The sequence below is a fragment of the Takifugu rubripes genome, chromosome 20, assembly GCF_901000725.2.
Source record: "Takifugu rubripes chromosome 20, fTakRub1.2, whole genome shotgun sequence".
Taxonomy (NCBI): domain Eukaryota; kingdom Metazoa; phylum Chordata; class Actinopteri; order Tetraodontiformes; family Tetraodontidae; genus Takifugu; species Takifugu rubripes.
The window spans coordinates 12,567,168-12,592,012 of record NC_042304.1 but is presented as its reverse complement, the minus strand read 5'-3'; the positions used below and the strand labels follow the sequence as shown (position 1 = coordinate 12,592,012).

At 45.3% G+C, this 24,845-nt stretch overlaps 5 protein-coding genes and 1 long non-coding RNA gene across 11 annotated transcripts; 2 read left to right on the top strand and 4 right to left on the bottom strand.

Moving 5' to 3' along the window:
• Positions 1–490: 490 nt before the first annotated feature.
• On the bottom strand, positions 491–2,464 carry LOC115247314 (uncharacterized). The gene is made up of 2 exons (XR_003886368.1): positions 2,424–2,464; positions 491–883 (listed from the first exon to the last, which is right to left on the bottom strand). It is a non-coding gene; the product is annotated as an uncharacterized lncRNA (long non-coding RNA).
• gamt (guanidinoacetate N-methyltransferase) lies at positions 1,750–4,499 on the top strand. Its single transcript, XM_003974307.3, has 6 exons — positions 1,750–2,040; positions 2,888–3,033; positions 3,113–3,176; positions 3,281–3,348; positions 3,498–3,608; positions 4,230–4,499. The coding sequence occupies exons 1-6, from the start codon at positions 1,863–1,865 to the stop codon at positions 4,368–4,370; spliced, it is 708 nt and encodes a 235-aa protein (XP_003974356.1). The 5' UTR covers positions 1,750–1,862; the 3' UTR covers positions 4,371–4,499.
• Positions 4,500–5,621: 1,122 nt separating this feature from the next.
• On the bottom strand, positions 5,622–8,266 carry ndufs7 (NADH:ubiquinone oxidoreductase core subunit S7). Of its 2 annotated transcripts, none has more exons than XM_003974308.3 (8): positions 8,178–8,266; positions 7,594–7,630; positions 7,071–7,142; positions 6,875–6,995; positions 6,588–6,767; positions 6,256–6,302; positions 5,942–6,030; positions 5,622–5,835 (listed from the first exon to the last, which is right to left on the bottom strand). In XM_003974308.3, the coding sequence occupies exons 1-8, from the start codon at positions 8,191–8,193 to the stop codon at positions 5,738–5,740; spliced, it is 660 nt and encodes a 219-aa protein (XP_003974357.1). In that variant the 5' UTR covers positions 8,194–8,266; the 3' UTR covers positions 5,622–5,737. The 2 variants fall into 2 exon arrangements, with proteins under 2 accessions (XP_003974357.1, XP_011613299.1); XM_011614997.2 differs by lacking the exon at positions 8,178–8,266 and adding an exon at positions 7,891–7,918.
• A 1,133-nt stretch (positions 8,267–9,399) lies between these two features.
• LOC105417953 (uncharacterized) lies at positions 9,400–14,634 on the bottom strand. 2 transcript variants are annotated; one of them, XM_011614998.2, is made up of 5 exons: positions 14,395–14,634; positions 12,589–12,884; positions 11,628–12,176; positions 10,911–11,125; positions 9,400–10,132 (listed from the first exon to the last, which is right to left on the bottom strand). In XM_011614998.2, exons 2-5 carry the CDS (start codon positions 12,860–12,862, stop codon positions 9,971–9,973), a joined length of 1,200 nt encoding a protein of 399 aa, XP_011613300.2. In that variant the 5' UTR covers positions 12,863–12,884; positions 14,395–14,634; the 3' UTR covers positions 9,400–9,970. The 2 variants fall into 2 exon arrangements, with proteins under 2 accessions (XP_011613300.2, XP_029684495.1); XM_029828635.1 differs by lacking the exon at positions 14,395–14,634 and having other exon boundaries at positions 12,589–13,204.
• Positions 14,635–15,085: 451 nt separating this feature from the next.
• ctdspl3 (CTD (carboxy-terminal domain, RNA polymerase II, polypeptide A) small phosphatase like 3) lies at positions 15,086–23,384 on the bottom strand. The gene is made up of 11 exons (XM_029828637.1): positions 23,364–23,384; positions 18,104–18,227; positions 17,844–17,990; positions 17,630–17,741; positions 17,408–17,519; positions 17,228–17,314; positions 17,055–17,117; positions 16,793–16,872; positions 16,574–16,700; positions 15,812–15,907; positions 15,086–15,532 (listed from the first exon to the last, which is right to left on the bottom strand). Exons 2-11 carry the CDS (start codon positions 18,171–18,173, stop codon positions 15,467–15,469), a joined length of 960 nt encoding a protein of 319 aa, XP_029684497.1. The 5' UTR covers positions 18,174–18,227; positions 23,364–23,384; the 3' UTR covers positions 15,086–15,466.
• Positions 19,569–24,826, top strand: LOC101068320 (aldehyde dehydrogenase family 9 member A1). 4 transcript variants are annotated; one of them, XM_003974310.2, is made up of 12 exons: positions 19,569–19,618; positions 21,508–21,665; positions 22,117–22,262; positions 22,521–22,650; positions 22,731–22,865; positions 22,940–23,136; positions 23,211–23,351; positions 23,438–23,626; positions 23,867–23,954; positions 24,033–24,174; positions 24,343–24,455; positions 24,535–24,826. In XM_003974310.2, the coding sequence occupies exons 2-12, from the start codon at positions 21,524–21,526 to the stop codon at positions 24,627–24,629; spliced, it is 1,518 nt and encodes a 505-aa protein (XP_003974359.1). In that variant the 5' UTR covers positions 19,569–19,618; positions 21,508–21,523; the 3' UTR covers positions 24,630–24,826. The 4 variants fall into 4 exon arrangements, with proteins under 4 accessions (XP_003974359.1, XP_011613305.1, XP_011613302.1 ...); XM_011615003.2 differs by having other exon boundaries at positions 19,601–19,763; XM_011615000.2 differs by lacking the exon at positions 19,569–19,618 and adding an exon at positions 21,161–21,284.
• The last annotated feature ends 19 nt before the right edge of the window (positions 24,827–24,845 follow it).

The window sequence follows — 24,845 nt, the reverse complement described above, 5'->3', positions numbered from 1 at the left end:
ATCTCACTGGATTTATTAAAAACACACAAAGGAACTCTGGACCGACTGATAAAGACAAGAAAGCGGGATGATCTGTTTAACCTGGAAGACATAATCTGCACTTTGACTCTATTTGCTGGGTTTTTCCCATCTGTATGAGTAGCAGGGCGGAAGAACATGACAGGACTAGATTAAAGAGAATAAAGGTTTGATTCTTGTGTCCAGAAAAATGCTGCAAATCATCCATCATCTAGCAAAAATGCTAACTAAAAATGTTGATTTTTAGGTTCCCGTTTAGACCTTTCAACATTCTCCCTTTGGAGGACGATCGTGTGAATAGTTAGTGAACAACAATTCTAACGTTTATGTAAGGTTTACATAAGAGTTTGTATAAGACTTTACCAGTTTAACCAGCAGAAAGGTAAGAATCACACTGCAAATGAGCTCAGCTGAGCCTCACTCCTGTTGGCCCGAGCTGCTCTGAAATTCAAAATGAACACATAACAATGGGGAACATTTAATAGGTTTTAATCTTATCGAGAGGTTTCAGGTGGGCTTTTTGTCGCCTGTGCTGTTGGACAACAGTCGGACGATTGCAGCTGAAAGACTAGAGCCCGTTTCTTGCTTCCAATGTGCTCTGGTTGCTGCACAAATACGAGCTTCTGTGACAGTCGAGTATTGTTCAAAGGCGCGAGAGTGAAGAGCCTCATGTAAGAGTGGTAGGTGGATGAAAACCTACAAATTGATGAGGACCCTCACAGGGGAGCCGGTCCCACTCACCTAATGGGACTGAAGTGGGTGATGGGTAACTAGGGCAGAAGGGCTGTGAAGATAATCGGATGATACATTTTTTATGCTGTTCTGTCACATTGTGCAGTCCTACTGCACAAAAGGCCAAATGACACTGAAAAACAGGACAATTGTTTCAGTTAGAGCACACCAAAAACGACACACATTTGCATGTTGCAGGCACACACACAAAAATCGTGCATATTTGTTACAATTGTATTACATTACTTAACTACTCGTGAACCAGGAGAAGGTGCAAAATGCATTTGAGGGCGCACTGAAGATCTGAAAGTTGTGCAACAGAAGAACACGTATATGTTTAATCACTCGAGTGCAATGGTTAACTTCAGCTGTCCAAACCAGCAATCAGAGAGGAGAAAATAACAGGAGCGTCCACTCCGCTTCTTTTTCTGGATACCATTAAACACAACCGACCCACTAGTGTCAGCAGCTTTTTAAAATTGCTTTCTGGTAAATTAATGTGGCAACACTGTTTAAAACGCGCATATGAGCATACGTGAACATACAAAGCAGTGCGGGAGAAGTGTCAGAGAGCCGCCCTGGACATGTGCTCTGAGCATTTCAGCAGTTATTTAAGCTGCGTTGCAATTCTGCTACAGTAACTCCGCCCTTCAGATGCTACAGTGTTGACAAATTACATCTCTGACACAAGACTTCAGATCAAATGTTTGCTTTTTGTCCTTTGTCCAGACTGCAATGGCTTATACCAACATACCAACGTTATGCCGCATACAGCATCCACGCAAAGAATTATTGTTTTGTCATATTGTGCCATGATTTCATGATAATTATCACGTATATTACGTATGTGAAAATCTAACTGTTCATTTAATCTGTAGGGGGGAAACAACTCAGTTTTATCCAGTTTTCAACCGAGTGAACCATCTTCCATCATTACGATCTTGGGCATCGGACTTCCTTGTCAGGGAATGTTTATTGACCCGTAATGGGGCTCGTGCTCGGTCAGCATTCTGCTCCCAATATAAAGCCGCGCGTGTCACTTTTCACCCTCTTCTGTGTGGAGACTCAAACCGTCCACCCTAAACAGACCACAACAAAACACAACCCAAAAAATGGAATCCGCTGCTCAGCCCATCTTCTCAAAGGGAGAAGACTGCAAGACCTCTTGGCATGATGCGAAAGCCGGCTACAATGAGACCGACACCCACCTCGAGATCATGGGGAAGCCTGTGATGGAGCGCTGGGAGACCCCCTACATGCACTCACTGTCGACGGTTGCGGCTTCAAAAGGTAAAGGTGCAAACACTGGCGGGTATTTTCGGACGCAGCAGTCACATGAACTGAGCGTCCGATAATAGAGTTAGTCCCAAAATAGATATTTGCATTTGGAGGTATCATAAACTGCAAACTCTTATAATCACAGATGATTGCGCTTTACAACACTTTTTTTTACCGTCAAAACTTGGAAATAGGTATTACTTTCTGCTGGAAACTCTTCTTTGATGTGACCTGTTGTAGATTTATGCCACAGACTATGGAAGACAGAGTCTAGAGTCTATCGAACGGAAGGAATTTGAGTTTTATTTGTGCTATATCTGCGTGTAGGCCTCTCTGTAAAAGACAAGCGTGAGTGGAAGAGGGAGAGTGAGGGAGCAGCATGCTGCTCAGCTTACCGACTGCTACAGCTGTTTATCTTCTCACGATTAAAAGCCATGAGGTCTGCTCAGGGCAGGCAGCTAATATTATCACAGGCATAAAGGATCAGACAAGCATGTGCAGTCAAACCGTCGCCTTATAAATGGGTTTTGGTTTTGTAATTTGCATTTGCGTGAAAAGTTTGGTTTAAAAAGGATATTCTGGATTATTTTCCTATCTTGGCTTTTAAAGATGATGTTGGATTTGTGCCTCATTGAACTTACTGAGTGGTTCCTGCTGGTTTAATGTCAAAATCGTGTGTTTGGGGGATCGTTGATGGTTTGGTCTTTTATCTACACGTAAGTTTTACAGTCACACATGCATGGTGAAGTCCCTGTTTATGAAACCGGTTAACAACTGACAGCACAGTGTAATCATTGAACCAGTCGCTATGGAATTTGGGGGCAGCATGGCAATCAGAGCTGTTTTTCTTCTCTTGTAGGTGGTCGGGTTCTGGAGATCGGTTTCGGCATGGCCATCGCCGCCACCAAACTTGAGTCTCTGCCCATTGAGGAGCACTGGATCATCGAGTGCAACGATGGCGTCTTTGCCAGACTAGAGAACTGGGCCAAGTCTCAGCCCCATAAGGTCGGTGAATCAGGGGAAACCAGGGTGCGGACCTTGTTCTCCGCTGCAGATCAGTGAAATTGTGCTTGTCCTGCTGCAGATTGTTCCTCTGAAGGGTCTGTGGGAGGAGGTGGTCCCCACCCTGCCAGACAACCACTTTGATGGTAAAGAAACTTCTTCTTTAAACTTTTTTCTAACTTGTTACTTGTTACTGCCGCCTGGCCTATGCCAGTAACTGACCCCTGCTCCGGTCACTCCTCTCTAACAGGTATTCTCTATGACACGTACCCTCTGTCAGAGGAAAAGTGGCACACTCACCAGTTCGACTTTATTAAGGTAGGTCGTCAAAATCAGGGCATCAGGTTTTCCAGGAAAATTCCAAAACTGATTAGACTCAGCCGTCGTTCGTCATTTGTGGCACAAACAGCAGAAATCGTGTCTTCCTTTGGCCTCATTGATTTGATGTTGTGTGTTCTACTTTTCAGGGTCACGCTCACAGGCTGCTGAAACCCGGCGGTGTCCTGACCTACTGTAACCTGACCTCCTGGGGCGAGCTGCTCAAGATGAAATATGACAACATTGAGAAGATGTTTGAGGTAGATCTGTACACGCGATCATGATCAGTGTCACATTTGAAACAATCCATTATCTGCAGTTTATCAGTCAAAGTGTAGAACACAGTGTTACCATTCAGGTGACCACATAATCATTCAGACATTGATTTGTGCAACGCAGCATATCCCCAAGAACGATACGTATTTCCCTGCTGGTAAAGTAGGGAAGCAGCCCACGTTGTTAAATATGTGATGTAATTACTCCTTTCTGCCTGTAGGTGGTGCGGCAATCAATCAGTCCCAACATGAACCTATAACTTTATATTCACGGTTGCTTAAAAAAAATGCATTTTCTCAAATTTGAGGGGCTTGTATCAACCTTTTGCACACATGAAGATTCAAGCAATGACAATTATTGTGACAATAAGTGCACAATATTATTTTCTCAATATTTTGCTAGTCCCGGCTGTAGATTTGACACGAGTAGCTTTGACTTGGGGAAAAGAATATGAATATTACGTGGGTCGCGCTAACCTGTCAGGGTTCACTGAGTGTAGCCTGAATAGTGCGCGGTGATAATTTCAAGGTAAACGATAAAACAGGCCAAACGGACCTGATAAAGGTGCGTGCCACCTCACACTCTGTTTGTTAATGATTTTACAGGAGACGCAGGTTCCTCATCTGCTCCAGGCCGGATTCAAGAAGGATAAAATCAGCACCACCACCATGGACATTGCACCGCCCAGCGAATGCAAATATTATTCCTTCACTAAAATGATCACTCCCTCCATCATCAAGGAGTAAAGTTGAAGGACGCTGTCTTTTATGTTCCATTTTTTTACCACAATGTGCCTTCTAACACACCATTCCTGCCAGTCTGATTCTTCCATCTGCCAGAGTTCAAACCATTAAAGTCACTCAAACAGTTTGAAACTCTGCTGTCATTTCAGTTAAACAGGTTTCACAGAGGAACCGCTGTAAGTTCCTCTTTTTGGAGCGCTGCATTCCAATCATGGTGAACATTAGAAAAATAAATAATACATTTTTATTCTAACTAAAAAACATGATGTCAGATTTCTGTCAATCTAGCACAAACGTGCACAGTTGGGCTGGAGGAGTAATGGCGAGACTTGAGTACCCCACCTGCTTGGAGATTTTATTATTTATTACTTTATTACTCTCATTATGAATCAACTTGGATTCACGTATGAACTGTTGGTGTTTTAGAGGTCAAAGCACGATGCCACAAAGAATCGTGGAATTTCAGGTCACAAATAGAGAATGTTCGATAGAGCTTCTATCTCAATTTATGGACGTAGATGTGTTTGCAAGAGATATCTCCATGCATGGGACAAAGTCACTCGCTCATTAATCATTAGATAAATGGCTGATGCAACACCGGTCAGGTGGGAAACTTCAGCAGTTGCCAGACCCCAGATCAGTATCGGAAACATATGGTGCAAATGGGAATGCTCTTATGCAGTGGAAAGAAGAATTGCATCAACAAATACTAATGTTTAACCCAGTCCACGTGAGGTTTCTGGGAGGGAAATGCAGAATTCCAGGTTAATTTACAATCCTCAACCTCAGACCTAGTTTCATGCACCCTTGGTCCGTGGACAAAGTTTTGCATTCTTTTTTGTATGAATATTTTGGTCCTCCATTTTTTTTTTAAATTTCAGTTTCAAATGGAGCTCCATCATTCAATTCTGTGTCTGATCACATGTAAATTGTGGTCAGTGTGGGCTGAACTTAACAGTGATGACGTCGCTTGCATATAGTGGATCTGACGCCCCCTGGTGGCCTCAGCGAAACTCGCAGTGGAAGAAAATGACAGATTCTCAGTGTTTCTTTGAGCCCAGTTTAATGAGTAGAACAGCAGATTAAAATATTGTACAGTCACATCTGAATGAGGCTGTAAAATATATGAACTACTTGAACGAAGATGAATTCTTATTTAAACTGAGGTTTAAACTTTAACGCTGACAACAAACCTGTGCAAAACTCACACGGCGACTATTAAATACTGAACTGCAGAATAAAAGAGCAGTGAGATTTAAAGTTTAACAGTGGATTTATTGGCTTCTTACAGCTCTACATGGAGGAGGAGCAAGGCTCCAAATGAACCAGAAACACGACATTTACATACCAGATCGACACACTGAAACAAATCACTTGCGATACCAAATTCTTAATTTCTTCTCACGCTTGATTTTCCTCTGCAGCTGTAGAACCCCGTACAGCAGCGCCTCGGCTGTGGGTGGACAACCTGGAACAGACGAATAAGTGAGCGATTAACTGGGCCGTCAAAAAAGGGAGATCTCAAAAACCCCTCATTAATAAATAAATAAATATCAAGTGTTTCTTATAATTACCTGGAACATAAATGTCCACTGGGACAATTCGGTCACAACCTCTGACAACAGCATAGGAGTAGTGGTAGTAGCCTCCTCCATTAGCACAACTGAAACAGGAAGTGTAAAGAGTTTGCTTGAAATTTGAATGGAGAGCATGAATAATCTACTATTTAAAAGAGCAACTCAATCACAATGCTGACACAAATATTCAACCCTCTCATTCATAGTTCTCCACATCATCCCGCAAACCACAGTCAAGGAGCCGAATCATCAAAGAAATCTGGGATTCACGGTAAAAATATAACGCCGTTTTCCAACAACAGTTAGCTTACCTCCCCATTGAGATGACGTATCTGGGCTCAGGCATCTGGTCATACACCTGTGAGAAAAGGAGAGTTGAGTCACTCTTATATAACGTCTGACTAAGGGCCAATCTGTTTTTCCTCTGGGGAGATCTTGAAATCCAATGAAAGGCTGACTATAATCCCCCCAGAATGCAGACAGCTATACAATTCTCCAAACAGCAGCTGGAACTGAGTCTACAAGCATGACGTCATTTTCCCTCACTTGTCCAAACCTTAACCTCACTAAAGACAAGAATACTGTGTGTTTGACTTTTAATGTAATTAAACTTCAAATGCCGACCCCGCCCTCACCCCCTCACCTTCCGCAAAGCTGGAGCCATCTTATTGGTCAGCGTTCCAGCCACAATCATGACATCAGACTGTCGAGGACTTGCTCGGAACACCACACCGAAGCGGTCCATGTCGTAACGAGGCGCCGCCATGTGCATCATCTCCACAGCACAACAGGCCAGGCCGAAGGTCATGGGCCACAGAGAGCTCTGAGGGGGAAACACAGCAGAAATTACTAAAAAAAAAAAAAAAGGACAACACTCAGATACTTCACTTATACTCCACATGCAAATATTCACAGGTGTTACCGACTTACCCTGCGAGCCCAGTTGATCAAGTCATCGAGCTTGGTGATGACATACTCCCCTTTGCTGCTGGCTACAGGGGCCGGTTTGGCTGCGACCACTGCTGTACTCTTCTCTCTTACTGGAACCACACTGCACCAAGAGGGATGTTGTGTGGATTGTGTTTTTGAATAATCCGTACTGATGCTCATGTTGAGAAAAACTCACCTTGTGACGGCATTTTCGCCTTTTGCACTGTGATGAAGACTCTTCTTTTGAGCAGCAAGTACTGAAATGGGTCTGTTGGAGAGAGAAGGATACATAGCAGGTTTATATCGATGTTGAGGAGGTTGTGTGACAGCCGGCGTTTATTTGTCTCATTGTGAGCAAAGCAGCTTGAAAAGTTATGAATGGAGTAAAATGAAAATGCTGATATTGGGCCAAACACATGAATAAATTTCAAGGATGTTCTGAATTCCTGAGCGCTTTGTTTCTAGTTTGACATGCTTTACCATAGAAAATTGTCAAAACATTCTATACCAACTTAGTTAAAACACTAAAATCCACAAGACGTAATAATAGATACAACTGAGGACCACAGTAGTTTAATTTACCAATGGTGGAGACATTACACACAGCAAACTAGTATGTCTGCATAGCTATTTAAAAAAAAAGCAGCCTAATTTGGAAGCAACTGAAAGAATATTTGGACAGATTACATTAATAGTAAAATTCTGATTAATATCCTTACCTTGTTGAAAAGCAGCCAAAAATGGCCAGGCGAGGTGCTGCAAAATATACGCACATAAAAGTAAAACAAAAATAGTAGCAGTCATATGTATAGGTTGGCTATCCGTCACGTACGTTTTAAGTTACATTTGTCAACATTAAATGATCTAAATACAGTACTTGACAATGTTAGAGGAGAATTTATCGAGATTTTATTTTCGTTGAAAAGCGATTCTACAGCTAACTAGGTAATGAAGCGAAGGCTCTGCCCATCTACACAGGTCACCGTCACAAACGCAACTTAGATTTGATTTCTTACAGAAAGGGAACATTGGAGCCACCGGTTATATCAGAGTTTGCGTGTTAGCAGCGCATCACCCAGCAGCTGGAGCTCATGGAAGCTAACCTGCTAATACATGCTAACGCAGACGCAGCAAGGTCAGTGCGCATACGCGCTAAAAGTAATAAACACGACAACCCCCATAAGAAACGCACTGACAGTACATCAGTGTGCCCTTCTAATTTCAAACCAACCCGTTCGCCAATGCTTTGTAGGCAGTTTAAAGTAATTTAAAGGTGTATTACTTAAGTCAAAACATTACTTACCCACCAGCGCCGCCATCTTTGATAATCTGTTTACGTCACACTGCTTCCGGTGGAAGTGCGAGCCAGTGCTGCAGGGGGCGCTATTTCAACTAAATGGTTCTAAAATAGAGAACTATTTCAAAGCTAATGTTCATCATCCCTTTGATATTCTGTCATTTATCACCGATATCTTACTAAAATGAGGTTTTTTTTTTCATATTTGCCAAATCATAATTTATTTTTGACAAATTGCATCGAATTGAGGTTTCATTCAACTACAAGAACCAGTTAAGGAGTTGAATTAAATCTCAATTGGAAGGCACCAAATCCACTTCAGGCTTTGTTAAAATCAGCTTTCACTTAAGAGGTTAGGGCTGTGGCTGACACACATAACAGGAGTTGGAAACAAGTCTGGCTTTACCAGTTGACTTGCATTTGTGTGGTGTGCTGTCATAACAGGCACACAAAGATCTTGTCTGTCACTGATAAAATACACCTCTCACCACACACAGTTTGATAAGAAGGACTGAACAAAACAATCTGGAATTTTCAATTTATAAATATAGATTCATTTTCCTGATTATTTATGATGAAGACATGTAGACTGGCCAGGTTGGATTATGGCTCTCTTGAAAGATTAAATGCTCTAAAGCAAATGTAATCACTTGACTTTTTTTTTTTTTAAATCACTTTTCCATCATTTCCTTATTTAAAATGTGTAAAGCTCTAAAATTTAGGCCACTTGCATCTCCCTCTGCAGCTCTTTTTAATTTTAACAGAGAAATGCAGATTCTTTCCAAGATGACCTTAGACTAAGCCGAAAGTTCTTTCAGCTTCAAAAGTGTTTGATTAAACCTGTCAATTATGAAGCTGTTAAACATGTTGTCTAAATCCCGTCATGTGGTCAGATCTTTAATCTGGTGCTGACTCGCCGGTGGAGAGGCTGTCTTTAGCTCTCTGCACCACGAACCCAGTGAGAATCATCAGCAGCTGACAGGATGCCAGCTGGGTGGAGATGGAGAGCAATCGGAGAAATGGGGGGAGTTATCACAAAATAACAGTCCCAGTGCTACACACACACACGTGCCCACACACACACACACACACACACACACACACACGTGCCCACACACACAAGCTTCTCCAGGAATAACTGCTCAGTCACAGCAAAAACAGAAGCAGCAGTGGAACAAAAACCTGGAAAAGATTAAATGACATTTTCCCCTGGCTTCTTTCTCTTTCCTTTTTTTTTTAACAAATGACTTTTATTCCGTCTTTATATACACGTTTTGGACAGTTGCAATAAATGTTAAATCTGCCAACAAAAGTTGCATTTCTTGTGGGTTTAAGCATCAATCCAGATCCATCCTCACCTAAAGCAGAGCCTTTCGGTACTCCCATGTCAAAACATTAAATATCGGCACTGGAATAGTTAAAAAAAAAACAACAACAAAAAGACAATAACAACCGATGTTTTAAGACTACAGCATTGTTCAAAGGCTTCCTCTGCCAATGGCAGAGTGCTCATATTTCAGATAATAAACACGAATCCACGTTTTAAAAATGTCCTGCACACGAGGGGAGCACATACAAGCTAGGCCGTCGCTCACTTGAGGGTTATAGTTGCAGCATGTGTTGCTGGGCTTAACTGCAGACCACAGGAATGGCCTATATTTGGAAAGATCTCCTCCTCTGAAAGAAGAAAGCGCAGCTCGCCTCCTCACTGAGCATCCAGGATGTCTGTGGGTAGGACGTCTGCTGTGCCACTCGGGCTCTGTGAAGTCTCCCCTGACCAGGAAGAGGGGGTGACCTGATTATAGAGGACGTCCTGAGAGCCGAGCAGCGGCTCTTTGAGATTCATGGTGTACATGAGGAACAGATTGAGAGCCACAACAGCCAGGAGCGGGAAGACAGTCAGACCGGAGCCGAAGCCTCGCCAAGAGCTGCACACGTTCAGGCTGAGCCAGTAAACGAGCCTGCAGAGGGTTGAAAATACCCACAAAAACGGGAAAATAGGTTCAGGATCAAACCTCACTGATGGGCTCAGGAAAGTACCAATGTGAACATTTACAATGTTAAAAAAAAAACATTTAAACAGCCTGAAACCGCGGCTGCAATTTTCAAGGTATTAAAAGTCACTGTGGAGAGTCTCACTCGCCAAGTACAAAAAGTCTGCTGAACACTCGAAAATGTTAATTATCTTCTTCCTGTGAGATAAATGACTTGGCTGCACTTTTCGTGCATCCAAGGCGTTAACTTTTCTCATCTTGTACATCGATTTTTGCAAAATAAAAATGAAACCACGGCCGAGAGGGTTCTCAGGGACGTTTTTCCGAATCCTCGTTTGAAGTCCAAGAGCATCCTGCCAAACGTTCTCTTTGGCTTTGTTAATAACAGCTGCTGTATTTGTTTTTAGCCGCGCTGGTGGCGTGGCGGCGGGGGCACCGAAATATCCTCAAAACCTTTGGATGAAGCATAATTAAACTTTGTCTGGACATTTATAGTTCATAAATCTAGAAAATGCTGACAGATCATATCAGTGGCTGGATCCACAGATGACTCCTTTGGGTCGATCTTTCTTTCACGTGACCATTTTGGAAGTTTCAATTACCGGTAAATAACGAGTCCTTTTGAGTCTCCACTCCCGCTGGTATCACCAGTTGAACCTGTTCACCTGTGGAATCTTCCAAACTACCCAGTTTAAACAGCTTTTCCGCCTCTTTAACAACACATTTCATAGCAGTTAAGCCTCACCTTCCAAAGATGAACATGGTGACCAGTATGGGCACCAGCTTCAGCTCGTCTTGAGGCAGCAGCGCAGCCATGACGACCAGGTTGAGGATGTAGAGGACCAGCTGCTGCAAGGTTGCTGTGACGAACAGCTGCTGAAGCGTCTGAGCTTGGGGGGGGCGTCTGGTGCAGGCTGAAGGAGGCTGTACAGAACTGGCACGCGGCGCCCATGAGCATCGCTGTGAAGGACAAAAGAGCAGAAAGTCAGCGAGCACGGTGACCAACGGCGCCTCCCGGCTGGCAGCCCAGTGAGTTTGTCTAAAATTTCAGTTTTAATATGTCAACTGTCAGGCTGAACGCGTGCACGTGATGCCTGGCTGTCATGTGGCAGTCAGGATGTGCTTTGGCTGCTTATGTCACCTGTCTCCCCGCTCAAGTCACCCAGGATGGGAGCCGATTAAAGTATTCTGAAGTAATGAGAACGCGGCCTGGGAGCGCGTAGAGAGGCAACCTCTTATTGTCGTTACTATTTAAAACTTTGTGCAGGGGAGGGAAATTATGCTTCTCTCTAGTGGCCTGAGGAGATGTCTTGGATGAAAGCAGATTAAATTAAAGGGGACGGGAGACGATGAAACATTCCAAGACGGGGCAGCCAGACAAACCAAATCCTCTCCTTAATCTTTATCTTTGATTCGCTGCAGTTGGCGAACTTGAGCGAGCAGGTGTTAGTAAGTAACGTACCGAGCAGGACGGGGACCGATGCCACCACGCAGCAGCAGAGGGCGAAGGTGATGCGACTGGCTGCGTCGGGACATTGGGGTGGTTTGATGGGAACGTAGAAATAGAGCGCGTAGAGGATCCCGGCAGCACACAGAAGAGACGCCAGGACCGACAAGAAAGCAGGAACGCGCCCAGAGCGGCAGCATTGACACTGGCAGCAGCATTGTCCACGATCAGAGGCCTCCTCGAGGGGCTCCACCCGGCCCTCCGAGCTCCACACCACCAGCTCCACGCTCTCCGGGGGCGGGCTTATCAGAGGTCGACCCTCGTCCACGGTGCAGTCCACAGCGGTGGGTTCTGGGCTGCATCTTGTGGCGTTTACGCCGTTGGGAAGGTTTCCGTGAGAGGCCGGGGAGGCGCAGCTGATGCTTTCTGTGGTGGCGTCCACATTTTGCCCTGCGATGACGTTGGGACTGGAGCCATTTTGATCCTGCTCCTTCTCTTCCGTGACATCTGCTCGTGACGCCTCTGGGAGGCCGTCTGCGGCCTGATGATAACGGGGAGCAGAGCCTGTTGAAACCAGATCAGATCAGACCAATTCAGATGAATTCATTATTCCACTCCTAACTCGTTTTTTTAAAAATAATCTTCCCAGCAATTAAAGAAACTCGGATTAACTCATTTCTCCATGAACACATTTCATTAAGTGTTGATATCTGCTTTTTAATAAACATGGGTGGTTTTTAAGCATCCAGGCTGCATGAGCCTGCTGCAGTGGCTGAAAAGTAATGTAAAACAAAGGGATTCAAACCCAGTACGCACGATCACCTCAACAGCTCTCGGTTTGATTCCAGGTCCTGTCTTGCAAGAGGAAATAACACAATAGATTTGTAGTCCTGATTTCATCTGAACTCTCTCTGGGCACGCCTTTTATTTTGAATATTTTCTCCATCAGATAGTGAAAAATCCACTAATAACTCACCCTTCGTCCGACTAGTTGCTGGTGGCTCTTCAAGGGAATGCTGGGAGCCAGAGAAGGAGTGCGAGGACGAGTGCAGCTCCTCCACCGAGGACTCTGGGCTGTCAGACACCGGGGCCAAGGAGATCTGTGTGTCCAGGTCCAGGAATGGGGAGAAGGACAGTCTGGTTGGGTCGATGTCCTGGAGCTGGTTGATGATGTCGCTGATCGACTCCTTCATGTTGTCGAGCTCCTTTGCATTCTGCTTGTTAGCAGCCTGAAGACCAGCGGTGCTCATAGTCACACGGCCGGAGAAGAATCTGGTGGGGCGGCATCATAAGTTCATCTCTTGTTCTTTCACATAGGAGGGAACATTTGAATAATTCTGCTCTGTCAGAACCAGCTAGAATGTGACGCTTCCGCCCCGTCGACAGTGGGTTGAAAGATTAACATTTTGTTCTGCCTGTTTTTCTGTATTTTTGTTAACTATTAAAAGTAAAAAATATGGAAGGAAATCTATTAAAATGTGACTGTTGAGAAATTGCTGACAGGAAGTCAGAGTTTATCTTCCACTGCATGGAAACAGCACCAGTGCTGGTTGGAAGTGATTTATTATATTCATTCATTTCTCATTGATGAGCTTATAAAGAAAATTAAACTCAGACAACATCTGAAGCCCTTCCAGGTGGATTGATCAGTAACAGACTCGTATCAAGTGATGATAACACCCATGACAGCTGGAGTGAAGAACTATTGTTAATTCTTCAAGAATACTCCTTTTTTGGAGTTTTATTCTTACTTTATTTTGCTGACTTTGTAGCTGGAGTTTTATGAAAAGACCTCTGGGATGTTTCACCATAAACTATAAAACGAGCACACAGCTGGCAAACTTCAAAAAATTGGAAACGGATGAAGCAGCTGTCATTCCGAAGGTCAGGATTTGAAGAATCAATTCACATTTTCCAAAAACAGAACTGCCGGCAAGTGTTTTTGACGATAGAACAACATCTGATGGAGAGAACGAGGCTGAAACAGCATCGGAGGGCAAGTTAGAACAATGAAGGTTACTCGTTCCACTTTGATTCAGGATTTTCATTCATCCACATGAGCTCAGATGCCTCAAAGATGGATTTTTGGAATAATATTAGAGGATGATCAACAGATTAGTACAGGTAGCTTAATTAGTGGATGCTGTAATACTGATATATAGGAAATAATTTTTACAAATCTCATCTTTAACTTGATGATAATTTAGATTTTTAAAACATAAAACTTTAATCCAACACCCTTCTTTGTGGGTCTGCCGTTACCGGGTCTGGACGGTGAATTTCAGAGGATTCCTTTAAACATCTGCAGCTCGAATTTGGAGCCCTTTTCCCGGCATTTATCTGCTTTGGCGCACGTCCAACGAGGGCGCAAAACTTTGCAAGCCAAAGGTGCGGTGAGGCGCATTCTCCAAACAAATGAGGACTTTACCATGTATAGAGTGCAATTATGTCCGCTCTGCTCCACGAGGATGGAGGGAAACGCGCAAAGGGTGCGATGAGCAAACTTCTAATGCTGATGGGCAAAATCCCGCACAACAGCTCCCCCGCAAAGCCCGTAAAGTCTGCGCCGCAGGAAGTGGCTCGTTTGGTGATAAATAACACAAACGAGGCCGGTGTGCGCCTTGAATCCGTGCGCGCAGAAGAACCAAAGCGAAGAGCTCCGAAACCTAATAGCTCATGTCCATTCAGCACTTAATGCAGCGGTTCGGATTTCACGCACCAAGGTGATTAAATTTGGCTCCATTGTACAGGCGCCTCGCTCAATCACAATAAATGGACTTACTTCAGTCGGAGGTTGTAGATTGTTTGGTGAGTTTGCACTCACAGAAGTCCGTCAGTCCGTCTGTTGTCTGTCTGCCTGCCCTCCCCCTCCGTTTGCTTTTTGTCTTCCAGGATCCTGAACTTCTGAATCAAATTTCAGGACGGACAAAATACGAGGCTTTTCCTCCGCCCCCACATGAGTGGGTTTTTTTTCTTTTTCTGCCTGGGTACTGTGTCAAACACCATATGGAGCAAATAAACCAGAGGAACAGGAGGAGGAGGAGGAGGAGGAGGAGGAGGCATGCAGCACTTTCTCTCAGTTTACCTCCAAATTCAGCGTTAACAATCACATCCATCACAAATACCTTTTCTAAACATTTACACTAAAACTAAACCTCACACAGTAATTCCACAGAGAGGATTTACTGCCAGTTTATAACACTGACAACAGGGAAAAACCCAATCATGCTGTATATATTAATTTAAAACAGCTTCTGTAACCATCCTATTGTTTATCTGTGTTGATCTGTCGACAATGGATCACAAATAGGTGTTAAACTAAATATACATTACTATTATTATGACTCCCGAGTCATTCAGCAAAAGATCACCAGGATAAGAGAAATACGGTTTCACTCTTCTGCACCACTGATGATATTCACAGCTGCGCCTCCTCGCAACTCTTCATGCATTTACAAAAATGGAGAAGAGAATCAGATTTGTTCCCCAACTGTGTCACTTTATTGCATATAAACACTTGTTCAATGTACACAGAGACGGTTGTGGATTTAAAAGTTTAATCAATAAATAAAATTCCATATCTGTATAAACACATATTTCAAGTACCGCCTGCAATATACCCACACCTATAGAGGGTGACAGTTTATTGCCACGCTGTGGAATGGGGGGGGTTTCCTGGTAATGAATGACCAGGAAAATGTTTGAAATATTTGGTCTTCTACAGGAGAGAGAGCAGGTCCACCACAAAACATCAGGATTCACGTTCGCTGGCTCCCATGGAATCCTGGTGTGAGCAAAAGCAGTAATGGGGCAAACATTAGCTGTCAGTTCTGTAACATGACGGGGGGGGGGTGTTAGTCCTCTGACAACAGTCGGTGGAAGTGATCCTTCCTCTTCTTCAGCACCTCCCGAAAATCCTCCTGAAAAAACACAGCAGGACATTTGCAAACGGGGACGAGGGAAGAGCTCAGGCAGACGGTGCTGCAGATAAACGGACAGAAACGGTCCGGCTGCTTTAAACTGCACCACTCAACAAGCTGCCAAAGACAATGGATCAATTCTGGAGCGGGTGGGGGTGTGTTTAAAAATGCTTTTAACGAGCTTGTTAGGCGACATTGAAAGTTCTGTTCTTGTAACACGCATGTCTCAACGTGTTTGAATTTTCACACCACCAGAAATGAGATTAAATCTGAATTTACCACAGCAGTGAGCCTCTCCAGGGTGGGGACCAACTTCTGGAGTTCCCTGTCCTCTGGTTCACCGGTCCAGCTCTTGATGGGAATCGTGTTTAATAGCTACACACACACACACACACACACACACACACACACAGTTTAGAGTGAAAGTGATGCTACACTGTCACGAGAGAATAAAGTTTTAGTGAACATGACGCTAAAAACTTCACCACTGCGTTAAATCTTCACCCCGGTATGAAGGTGTTATTATAAACATAACTGCAGAGGTTCAATCATGGTCTGGGTACGAGAAACCGGGAGGAGAACGTCTCACAGCGATGTCCTGAACACTGCGATGCTAAACCAGCTGTGCTCCTGACGGACTGGCAGTGACAGCAGATGGCTGAACGAATGTCTCCCATTATTATTTTCCTGATTATGAACAAGTTCAGCGGATGTCGGCTGAGATCCAGCCTGCAGCAACACTGAGCTGATGGGCAGAACACAAATGTGCAGCATTTGTGCACATGTCGTGTTGCCTGTTCACATTAATGATTTATAACAATGTTTCCCTTTTGTTTGAAGGTACAAAGACATCACGCGGCACTACGAATAGCTCGAGTCAAAATCGTTGAAGGCACCGTTTGACTGTCAACGTGAGCTAATATCATTAATGAATTTGCTCAAGAGTAAAGTTACTGAGTGTGACAGTGCACCAAACCTACAGAAAGCTCTATAACATTAGATTCTACTATAATCTATCAACCACAGCTTCGCTGTCCTTACGTGGTACGGGTATGTATGAGGCATGTTGTCCAGGACGACCGTCTTGGTGAGGTCCCTCCCGAGGATGCTGAGATCCTTGATGTAGTGCCCCAGAACACAAATGCAATCTTCCTGATACAGACGATGTCTAAGAAGACAAAACGGCATGTAACAGCAAAGCGTTGGCCTTCTTGCGATTTAATTTAGTTATTTCTGCGAGGAAAATGTAATCAAACAGACCGAAAGACTTTTCGCTGTGGGTCGAGGATGTTCAGGATCTTCTCGGCATACTCCCTCTTTGCACACGTGTAAACAAATAGCTGTGAGGACAGAAAAGAGATCAAAAAGATAAAAGAAAGGGAATGTGTGATAGAAATACTGCACCTGCAGGACAGTGAAAACATCCCAGAACTCACTGGCTAAGCTAACAGCTAATGGATATATGGAAAATAGACAAGATATTTAATCTTCGATTAGGTTTAGTCAATAAACGAGCGCTCACCTCATAATTTTTTGCCACGGACTGTAGAAACTCTTTGACGTGTGGTCGTAGCTTCATGTACACCTGTAGACAACAGAGGCGATTCAGTAAATTCACAGGCAGACGCGTAGTTTATGCTCACCTCAGTTTCCAAAACACGACATGCAAAAAATAACCGCTGGCGAGTGGATTACCTTGTACTGATGGTCCTGGAAAGTTGTGTCAAACGTGTACTCGGCTTCGTCGATCACATTCAGAGAGCTGAACATCAGGGTCTCCTCCTGGAATGACGGATCACAGTGACTCACACAGAAAACGCGTGAGGAGGTATTTTAATATTTTAATATGAACACAGCCCAGAGGGTGAATCTCACCAGGTCCACCACCAGCGTCGCCTCGGGGGTGCTCCTGGTCTTTGGGGGAATATCTCTGAGTTGAGGCTGTGCAAACTGAGACTGTGATGGCATGTTCTTAATGAACCTGCAACTGAAATGACAGGGAGGCCTTAGTGGGGGAAAACTGCATCCTCGATACAAGGCTGGTGTCACACTAACAATAAATGTGTGGAGAACATCTGCAAAAGGTTTTGTACTCACGGGTTGAAAATGTCCTCCTCCTCATCTTCAGCCAGAAGGTCAATGGAGCCCAAACTAAACACACACTGTTCTGGACTCATCAAAACATTTCCTCTGTCTGAAACCGTCACGTCTGGACAGAGAAAACAAACACGTAGAGTAAGAAACACAGGTCTGGTGTGAGAAACTTCGGGACAAGAGTTCCCCGCTTCTATTAACGCGATCCCGTACTTACTCTCCTTGCTGGGCGTGAGAAAGCGCACGATGGGTGAATAGATGTTTCTGGCTGTGGTGTTTCCGGTGGCTACCGGGTCGGTCTCTCTCAGTATGTGTTCACGCCGCAGGATGGGCCTGGCTGGAGTCTTGAAAGCCACATCTTGAGCTGAACATTGAACAGACATTCATAAAGCAAGAAGTGAATGGAGGGAAACAATTACTGCTAATTAATTCTGACCGCAGGAGGTACAAAAACCTCCAAGCAGCTACAGAACCTACCAGTTTCTCTGGTGCCAACAGCAATAGCTCGTCTCCGTTGTCGGCCACCGGGCAGCGGTCGCCGCCTCATTGTAGGGACGCTATTATCCGCGTGAAGGAGGTCATTATCCGTGGTCACGTCACTCTACACGATGGAAATAAACACAACATCCTAAAGTGTGACATGATGCATACGTGCCGTTGATCTGTTTCCACAAATAAGCGTCTGTGACTATTTTAATTGAACTGTAGAGACAAAAATGTCATAAAATACGTGCTGCCTTTCAACCGTTTACCTTAAACCAGATCAACAGAGTCGGAATCTTACTTTTACGCTCTGAAGTCTTGGCTGATTCATTTTATGTGGTTCATTGTGTGGACATAACTGCGGTGATTTTGAGCTTCATATTCGGTTCTCTGCAGATACATTAAAGAATATTGTCTAATAGTCAGGTTAAACATTGCAGCTGAAGTGTCGGCAGAAGGCGCCTGTGACATGATGACCTACTTGTGCTGGGACCCCCCCGCCCCCCCCAGATGCAAGTGTCTGGTTTAATCTCCTGTTTCAAAGCATAAATCCCATGACTTGACCTTTCCACGTCAACGCATCTAACGCAACAGAAGTAATAGGATCCGGTCAGGTTTGTGTGATTTGTTTGTGAACAGATCTGCAGACGCGGATTTGGTCGTTAGATCCAAATATTTAACATTTCTGGATGAAGCAGCGCAGATCTGCAGGATCACCTGTGACCTGACAGGCAGAGTTAAGATGACCCCTGCAGGGGGTCGTAAAACCCGTCGTATTACTCCAGAAAATTGGCCCACTAGCACTCATTTAATTTCCTGCGTCAACCAGGTTGTTAGTTCGATTTCTTGCATATAATCGTCCAGTTGCTGCTTGTTAAAAACACACTGCAAAGTTAACATCGCCCCCTGTTGTTGCGTTCAACAGACCTCGAGCGAATTCAGTGATGAAAATGTTGCTAAACTTAGCGAGTATGGTGTTAAACGCCGCGGTTTGACAGCAATGACAAAACCACTCGACTTTTGACGTTATTATATCGCAACAATCAGTAAGTTTACCTTGGTTTGAACCGGGCTTTCAGGCGATAAGGTTAACCGCGTTGGCCTCGGCGTCGCTTTGTTGGACGGCCGGCGGCTGCACTTCGGCGTCTCTGGGCGGGGTGTGAGTGTTTTTTGAGACCTAAGTCTCATATTTCCCTTCTCTGGTGTGCCTTTAGATGTCCAGAAAGGAGCTCACGGGTCGTCTGTCGTGTTAAAAACGGTGCTATTCACTATTTTGGTGCTTCGCTTCACCCTCCTCAGCAGGCCAGTTAGCAGTTTCCGCTTTCCACGAGGACCCGCCCCTTCTCTGCTCTGATTGGTTGACCCCAAACCGGACCTGAAATTCACCAACCGGACGTTCAACGGGAACTGGCGACAGCCAATCAGGTGCAGGATAGGGCGGGGCTTAGCTGCAGGGACAACCGAAAGGAATAGAGCTCTGGTCTGTACTTCGAGCTTCTTCTCGAATGGGTTTGTTTTTTAAATCTGCCGGGGTTTGATGGGTTCACCACTGCAGGCACTGCAAGAGGGCCGACTGCACAAAAGTCCAGCGTCCAACGTGCGGCGCTGGTCACGTTGTAGGAAAACGAGAGCGAGCAGCAACATCGATACAGAGGTCTGAATAATCGGTCTGCTAATTACACAAAAGCTCAACGAGAAAAACATTTTAAGCAAAAGGTTAGGAAAATTCAACCTGTATCATATCCGCGTAGGTGATTTAACCCTTTATATCGAGATTTTGAGGCAAAATAAACTAGCAAATGTTGCATAGTATTTATACACCCGTTTGATGATTTAGGCAAGACGTTTTGAGCTCCACCAATAACAGGTGCAACGATACGGATCATGAATGGTTATTTATAGATTTGCAACACAATAACACAGTCAAAAGTGAGATATTGTGCATATGATATTTTGCATTAATTATGGTCTGGATGACTTTGACATAGGGCTACATTAAAGAAGGAAGCTTTATTTGTATTTCTATTTCCATAAGAGCAGAATATTTAATTAGGACACTTTGTGCCTGTTATTTACCTGCATTTACATTATCTATCATACATAATCTACTGTTTTACATTGACACTTACATGGACACTGCTGCCTTATTCGTAGACTCATCCGTTATGTATTTCGTGGGACATTTGTAACATGTTGATAAGATTGCATTGTTAAAGAATTCTTTTTTTTCTTATCTCTTAATCTGAATGAGCAATTTCTGGTAATCAGTCATTGAGATGTCTCGATTCACTTCCTGTTTCTGCAATGAAGCATAGTTTAGATTGTATTTTCTGAGTGATCTTAATTCAACTTGTTACCTGCTCAATCTAAATTTTGTGATGTTCCACAAAAAATGTGGATGTTGTTGCTTGAACAAGATCTAAGTGAAGAATTGACAATTTCAGAATATTTTCAATTATAGAATTACAATATCTGGATAAGCCAAGTGTAGGGAACATACCAGTCTAGTGCACCCTTTTGGATTTTGGCACCACTGAACATGTACTTCTAATGATCCTTACCCACAATCCTCTGCACCCAAGAGTGGAGAATGCGTTCCCCTGAGTGTCCAATTTCAGGAGACAATTATGATGGAGCTGACCGGAAAGTGAGAAATTCTGATTCCTACTTTGAAATGGAATGGTACAAGTGTGGTGGTGGTGGCATGCGGCACTTAAATAAAAACAAAGAAATAAATGAATGTCAATGGAAAACAGCCACTAGCTGAACACAATAGCCAAACCTTAATCCCTAATTTCTTGCTGGCTGATTTATGGAAAATAATTAATATGCACTCAAACAGTGCCTCAAATACGGAGCACAACATCACCAAGATCAGAGTTTACATATACAACGTAGCAGAAACTTCTCTTTCCTCTGCATGGCCAATGAAACACAAAGATCAGGCGAGAGATGGTGACGGCAGATAACGCTTTAAGAGTATTTACGACATGTATGGAGACTTTTAAAGGCACATACATTCTTATACAGTCTCAAATACAGAAACGAGGAAAGCGCTTTGGCGCCCCCTGCTGTCCGCCGCTGTTACGTCACCACAAGAAGGCGTGGCCCCTCTCGTCCGTGACTTTCGGGAACGTTACAAATTCTGTCGCTCCGCTTTTCAGAGTTGTCACCTGTGAGTTGCAACTGGCTCAATAGCTCAAAGTAATGTGGCTCTTTAACTTAGCGTGTTTTCCGTGCTGGATTAGTAAAGTTGTACTTTAGTTTCAGCCCGCTAAAAAGTTTTTTTTCAGTAGGCCTGCACCTAGAGGATCGGTCTGTTTATTAGGAAATGTTCCCATGTAAACTTTCCTATGCATTGCTGCCAGTAACCCTGCTGTGATTTCGCTTTTTAAAAGGTGCAACCCCCACAAAATGGCCTCTCCTGTCCTCGCCAGCATGCCTGCAGCCTCCACTGGGACTGTGGTGGTCACGGATCATCTGAATTTCTGGGGAGGGAAGCGTGTGAAACCCAGGCAGGAAACCGACGCAGAGCCCGTGTTTGAGCCTGCAACTGGTAAATGCAACAGCTGGCAGCCCAGCGGGGTCACCTGGTGATATGTTTGATGTGCCTTAATGCCAGAAGATATACCTCCGATTTTCCGTTATATTTTCCATCTTTTGGACTAAATGTCCAGGCGAAGCTTGCACGTGACCCATGTACTGGAGCCGATTGAGCAATACATGCACCATGACGCCAGCAAAGTTTTCTTTTACACTGTTCAAGTATAGATAAAGGCTATATAAATAAAGATTGAAAAATCAACATTAAAAATTGGTCATTTAAAGCTGCTGTTTTGCAGGAAAGAACACGCTTTGGTCAATTCGCAGAGTAATTCCGCCCCCTACTGGCAACAAAAACGAATCGTTTCACATTCACCTACTAATAACATCACACTTTGATCCATAAACGGGGTAAATATAGTGATTATAATATCTGTGTTGGTAACCTGCTGGTCTTCCTGCAGGCCGTGTGCTGTGTCAGATGATCCCCTGTGGCTCTGAGGAGGTGGATGAAGCTGTTAAAAGTGCCCGCGGAGCATATCTGAAGTGGAGAGAGCTGTCAGGCATGGAGAGAGCCCGGGTGATGCTCGAGGCCGCTCGTATTATCAGGGTAAGTGTTTGCACTTTTAAAAACAATCAGGGAAACCATCACTTGTGCGGCAGAAAAACTGGACCAGGCAGTAAAACACACACGCAATTCAGTAAACCCTTGATCCGCTAATGGGCTCTTGTTTGCACACTGTAAAACATTAATGTCCCCTCGTTGCCTCTTTGATATGGTTCGACTGGATAGGTGAACTAGTTTGGGCCCTTTGGTGCGTAGAATCCAGAGTAAAATTGAAACAAATAAGCATGTAAATTAAAACAGGAAAGGAGGGACAACATCGCAAAGCTGGAAGTGATCAACAACGGTAAATCGATCACCGAAGCCCTGGTGGATATTGATGTCGCCTGGCAGTGTATCGAGTACTACGCTGGTCTGGCTGGTGCGCTTGCAGGTGAGGGCGCCATGTGGCGTTTCCCTCTTTTAAAGGCGTGTCTGGTCGCTCTTAACCACGACGTGTTCCCTTCCTCCAAGGCCAGCACATCCAGCTCCCCGGGGGGACGTTTGCCTACACCCGCAGGGAGCCGCTCGGCGTGTGCGCGGGAATCGGGGCCTGGAATTATCCCTTCCAGGTGGCAGCGTGGAAGTCTGCTCCGGCTCTGGCATGTGGTGAGTTGGCCAGCGCCGGGTTTGAGGCACTTCCGCCTCCAGTCGGTGTGAAACGGCGTTGTGCTGGTGTCCAGGTAACGCCATGGTCTTCAAGCCTTCTCCCCTGACGCCCGTGACCGCTGTCATTCTGGCGGAGGTCTACAAGGAGGCGGGGGTCCCCGACGGGCTCTTCTGCGTGGTGCAGGGGGGGGCAGAAACCGGCACGCTGCTCTGCCATCATCCCACGGTCGCCAAAGTCTCGTTCACCGGGAGTGTGCCGACGGGTAAAAAGGTAGGACGGGTGCAGACGGGGGGTGGGGGGGGGGGGGTTGAACCGTTCTAAAGGAGCCGCGCTGTTTCCTTTAGGTGATGGAAATGTCTGCGAAGGGGGTGAAGCAGGTGACCCTGGAGCTCGGGGGGAAATCTCCCCTCCTCATCTTTAAGGACTGCGAGCTGGAGAACGCAGTGAAGGGCGCGCTCATGGCCAACTTCCTGACGCAGGGACAGGTGAGGCCTTACCTGTTGCTGCCGGGCGCCGCCGGTCCCGACACGGATCTTATGCGTGTCTCTCCACGGCCGCTCCGCCCGCCCAGGTTTGCTGCAACGGGACCCGAGTGTACGTCCAACGGGAGATCATGCCCCAGTTCCTGGACGCAGTGGTGAAGAGGACCAAGGCCATCCCGGTGGGGGACCCTCTGTTGGACAGCACCCGCATGGGGGCGCTGATCAGCAAACCGCACCTGGATAAAGTGTTGGGATTCATCAGTCAGGCCAAGAAACAGGTACAAGAGAATTAGTGTGAAAACGTACGGTGGCTAATCATAGCATCAAAATACAGATACGGTCCTTTTTGGCGTGTTTAGTCTCACAATGGTGCTCATACATGTGTGGAAACAAAGTTTCAGAAGTGACGTATTAAGGACAGGAAGTGACCTGAGGAAGGGGGGGCGCTGTCTGAGTCTGACCTGGGCACATGTTTGCATGTTTTTAGTAGAGCTGGAGTGAATGGTTTGCATTTCCAGGGCGCCACTGTGCTTTGTGGGGGAGAGCCTTTCGTCCCCAGTGACCCCAAACTGAAAGGAGGTTACTTCATGTCCCCGTGTGTTCTCGGTAAATCCCGGCGTCGCCGTCACTTGTGAATCCCTCCGTGTGCTGCTGAAATGTGAGCCCGGCTCCTCCCTGTCACAGACAACTGCAGGGACGACATGACCTGCGTGAAGGAGGAAATCTTCGGCCCGGTCATGTCTGTTCTGGCTTTTGACACGGAGGAGGAGGTGATCCGGAGGGCCAACGACACCACCTTTGGACTGGCCTCTGGAGTCTTCACCAGGTTAACAGCGCACACTTGATCGTGGCATTTGCGTCCCGCTTTGAAGATAACGGTTATCAGCTCAGCTTGATTGCAGCTCGGCTCTTGCAAAAGGCAACGCGCCCTGAACCCGAGCAGCTCGGGATGTGCTGGCGCTGCGGAAAGATAACCTGGGAATTCTGTCCGCAGGGATATTTCCCGAGCCCACCGCGTGGCTGCGAACCTGGAGGCGGGAACCTGCTACATCAACAACTACAACATCGGCCCTGTCGAAGTCCCGTTCGGAGGATATAAGCACTCAGGTGTGACGTGTGGCGCCGCGTGTTTCCTGGACATGTCATGTGACTGCACTAACGCAGTTGTTGTCCCCTGTTTTGCCAGGTTTTGGCAGGGAGAACGGCCAGGTGACAATGGAGTACTACTCCCAGCTGAAGACTGTGGTGGTGGAAATGGGCGACGTGGACAGTCTCTTTTGAGCTCTCCGCACTCTCGCGGCTGTGACCGAGCTATAAATGAGGCTCATCGCGGCTCGTTGAGTCCGAAAAGGCTGAATGTTGGCATTCTTTCCCTTTCACGTCACTGCAGGGTCTCGCTCCCAGTCCCTGCGATCACGCTGAGAATCTCCGACCTTTAAGCAACTTATGTGATAAAATAAAAAGTTTGGCGATTGAAAGGCTGTTGGTTGTAAATGT

What these genes read in the sequence shown, in the direction of transcription:
- ctdspl3 (XM_029828637.1), bottom strand. Translation starts at nt 18,173, where the DNA reads ATGAGGCGGCGACCGCTGCCCGGTGGCCGACAACGGAGACGAGCTATT. An exon ending in TCTCACGCCCAGCAAGGAGA is followed by an intron (nt 17,742 to 17,843) that starts GTAAGTACGGGA and finishes TTCTCTGTCCAG; the next exon opens with ACGTGACGGTTTCAGACAGA. An exon ending in CCACAGCGAAAAGTCTTTCG is followed by an intron (nt 16,701 to 16,792) that starts GTCTGTTTGATT and finishes TTGTCTTCTTAG; the next exon opens with ACATCGTCTGTATCAGGAAG.
- LOC105417953 (XM_011614998.2), bottom strand. Translation starts at nt 12,862, where the DNA reads ATGAGCACCGCTGGTCTTCAGGCTGCTAACAAGCAGAATGCAAAGGAG. An exon ending in AGCAACTAGTCGGACGAAGG is followed by an intron (nt 12,177 to 12,588) that starts GTGAGTTATTAG and finishes TGGTTTCAACAG; the next exon opens with GCTCTGCTCCCCGTTATCAT. An exon ending in ACCATGTTCATCTTTGGAAG is followed by an intron (nt 10,133 to 10,910) that starts GTGAGGCTTAAC and finishes AACCCTCTGCAG; the next exon opens with GCTCGTTTACTGGCTCAGCC.
- LOC101068320 (XM_003974310.2), top strand. Translation starts at nt 21,524, where the DNA reads ATGGCCTCTCCTGTCCTCGCCAGCATGCCTGCAGCCTCCACTGGGACT. An exon ending in GTGTGCCGACGGGTAAAAAG is followed by an intron (nt 23,137 to 23,210) that starts GTAGGACGGGTG and finishes TGTTTCCTTTAG; the next exon opens with GTGATGGAAATGTCTGCGAA. An exon ending in ACTTCCTGACGCAGGGACAG is followed by an intron (nt 23,352 to 23,437) that starts GTGAGGCCTTAC and finishes CCGCCCGCCCAG; the next exon opens with GTTTGCTGCAACGGGACCCG.
- ndufs7 (XM_003974308.3), bottom strand. An exon ending in TGGCTCCAGCTTTGCGGAAG is followed by an intron (nt 6,303 to 6,587) that starts GTGAGGGGGTGA and finishes CTTTTCTCACAG; the next exon opens with GTGTATGACCAGATGCCTGA. An exon ending in AGTGGACATTTATGTTCCAG is followed by an intron (nt 5,836 to 5,941) that starts GTAATTATAAGA and finishes CGTCTGTTCCAG; the next exon opens with GTTGTCCACCCACAGCCGAG.
- gamt (XM_003974307.3), top strand. Translation starts at nt 1,863, where the DNA reads ATGGAATCCGCTGCTCAGCCCATCTTCTCAAAGGGAGAAGACTGCAAG. An exon ending in GACGGTTGCGGCTTCAAAAG is followed by an intron (nt 2,041 to 2,887) that starts GTAAAGGTGCAA and finishes CTTCTCTTGTAG; the next exon opens with GTGGTCGGGTTCTGGAGATC. An exon ending in CCAAGTCTCAGCCCCATAAG is followed by an intron (nt 3,034 to 3,112) that starts GTCGGTGAATCA and finishes GTCCTGCTGCAG; the next exon opens with ATTGTTCCTCTGAAGGGTCT.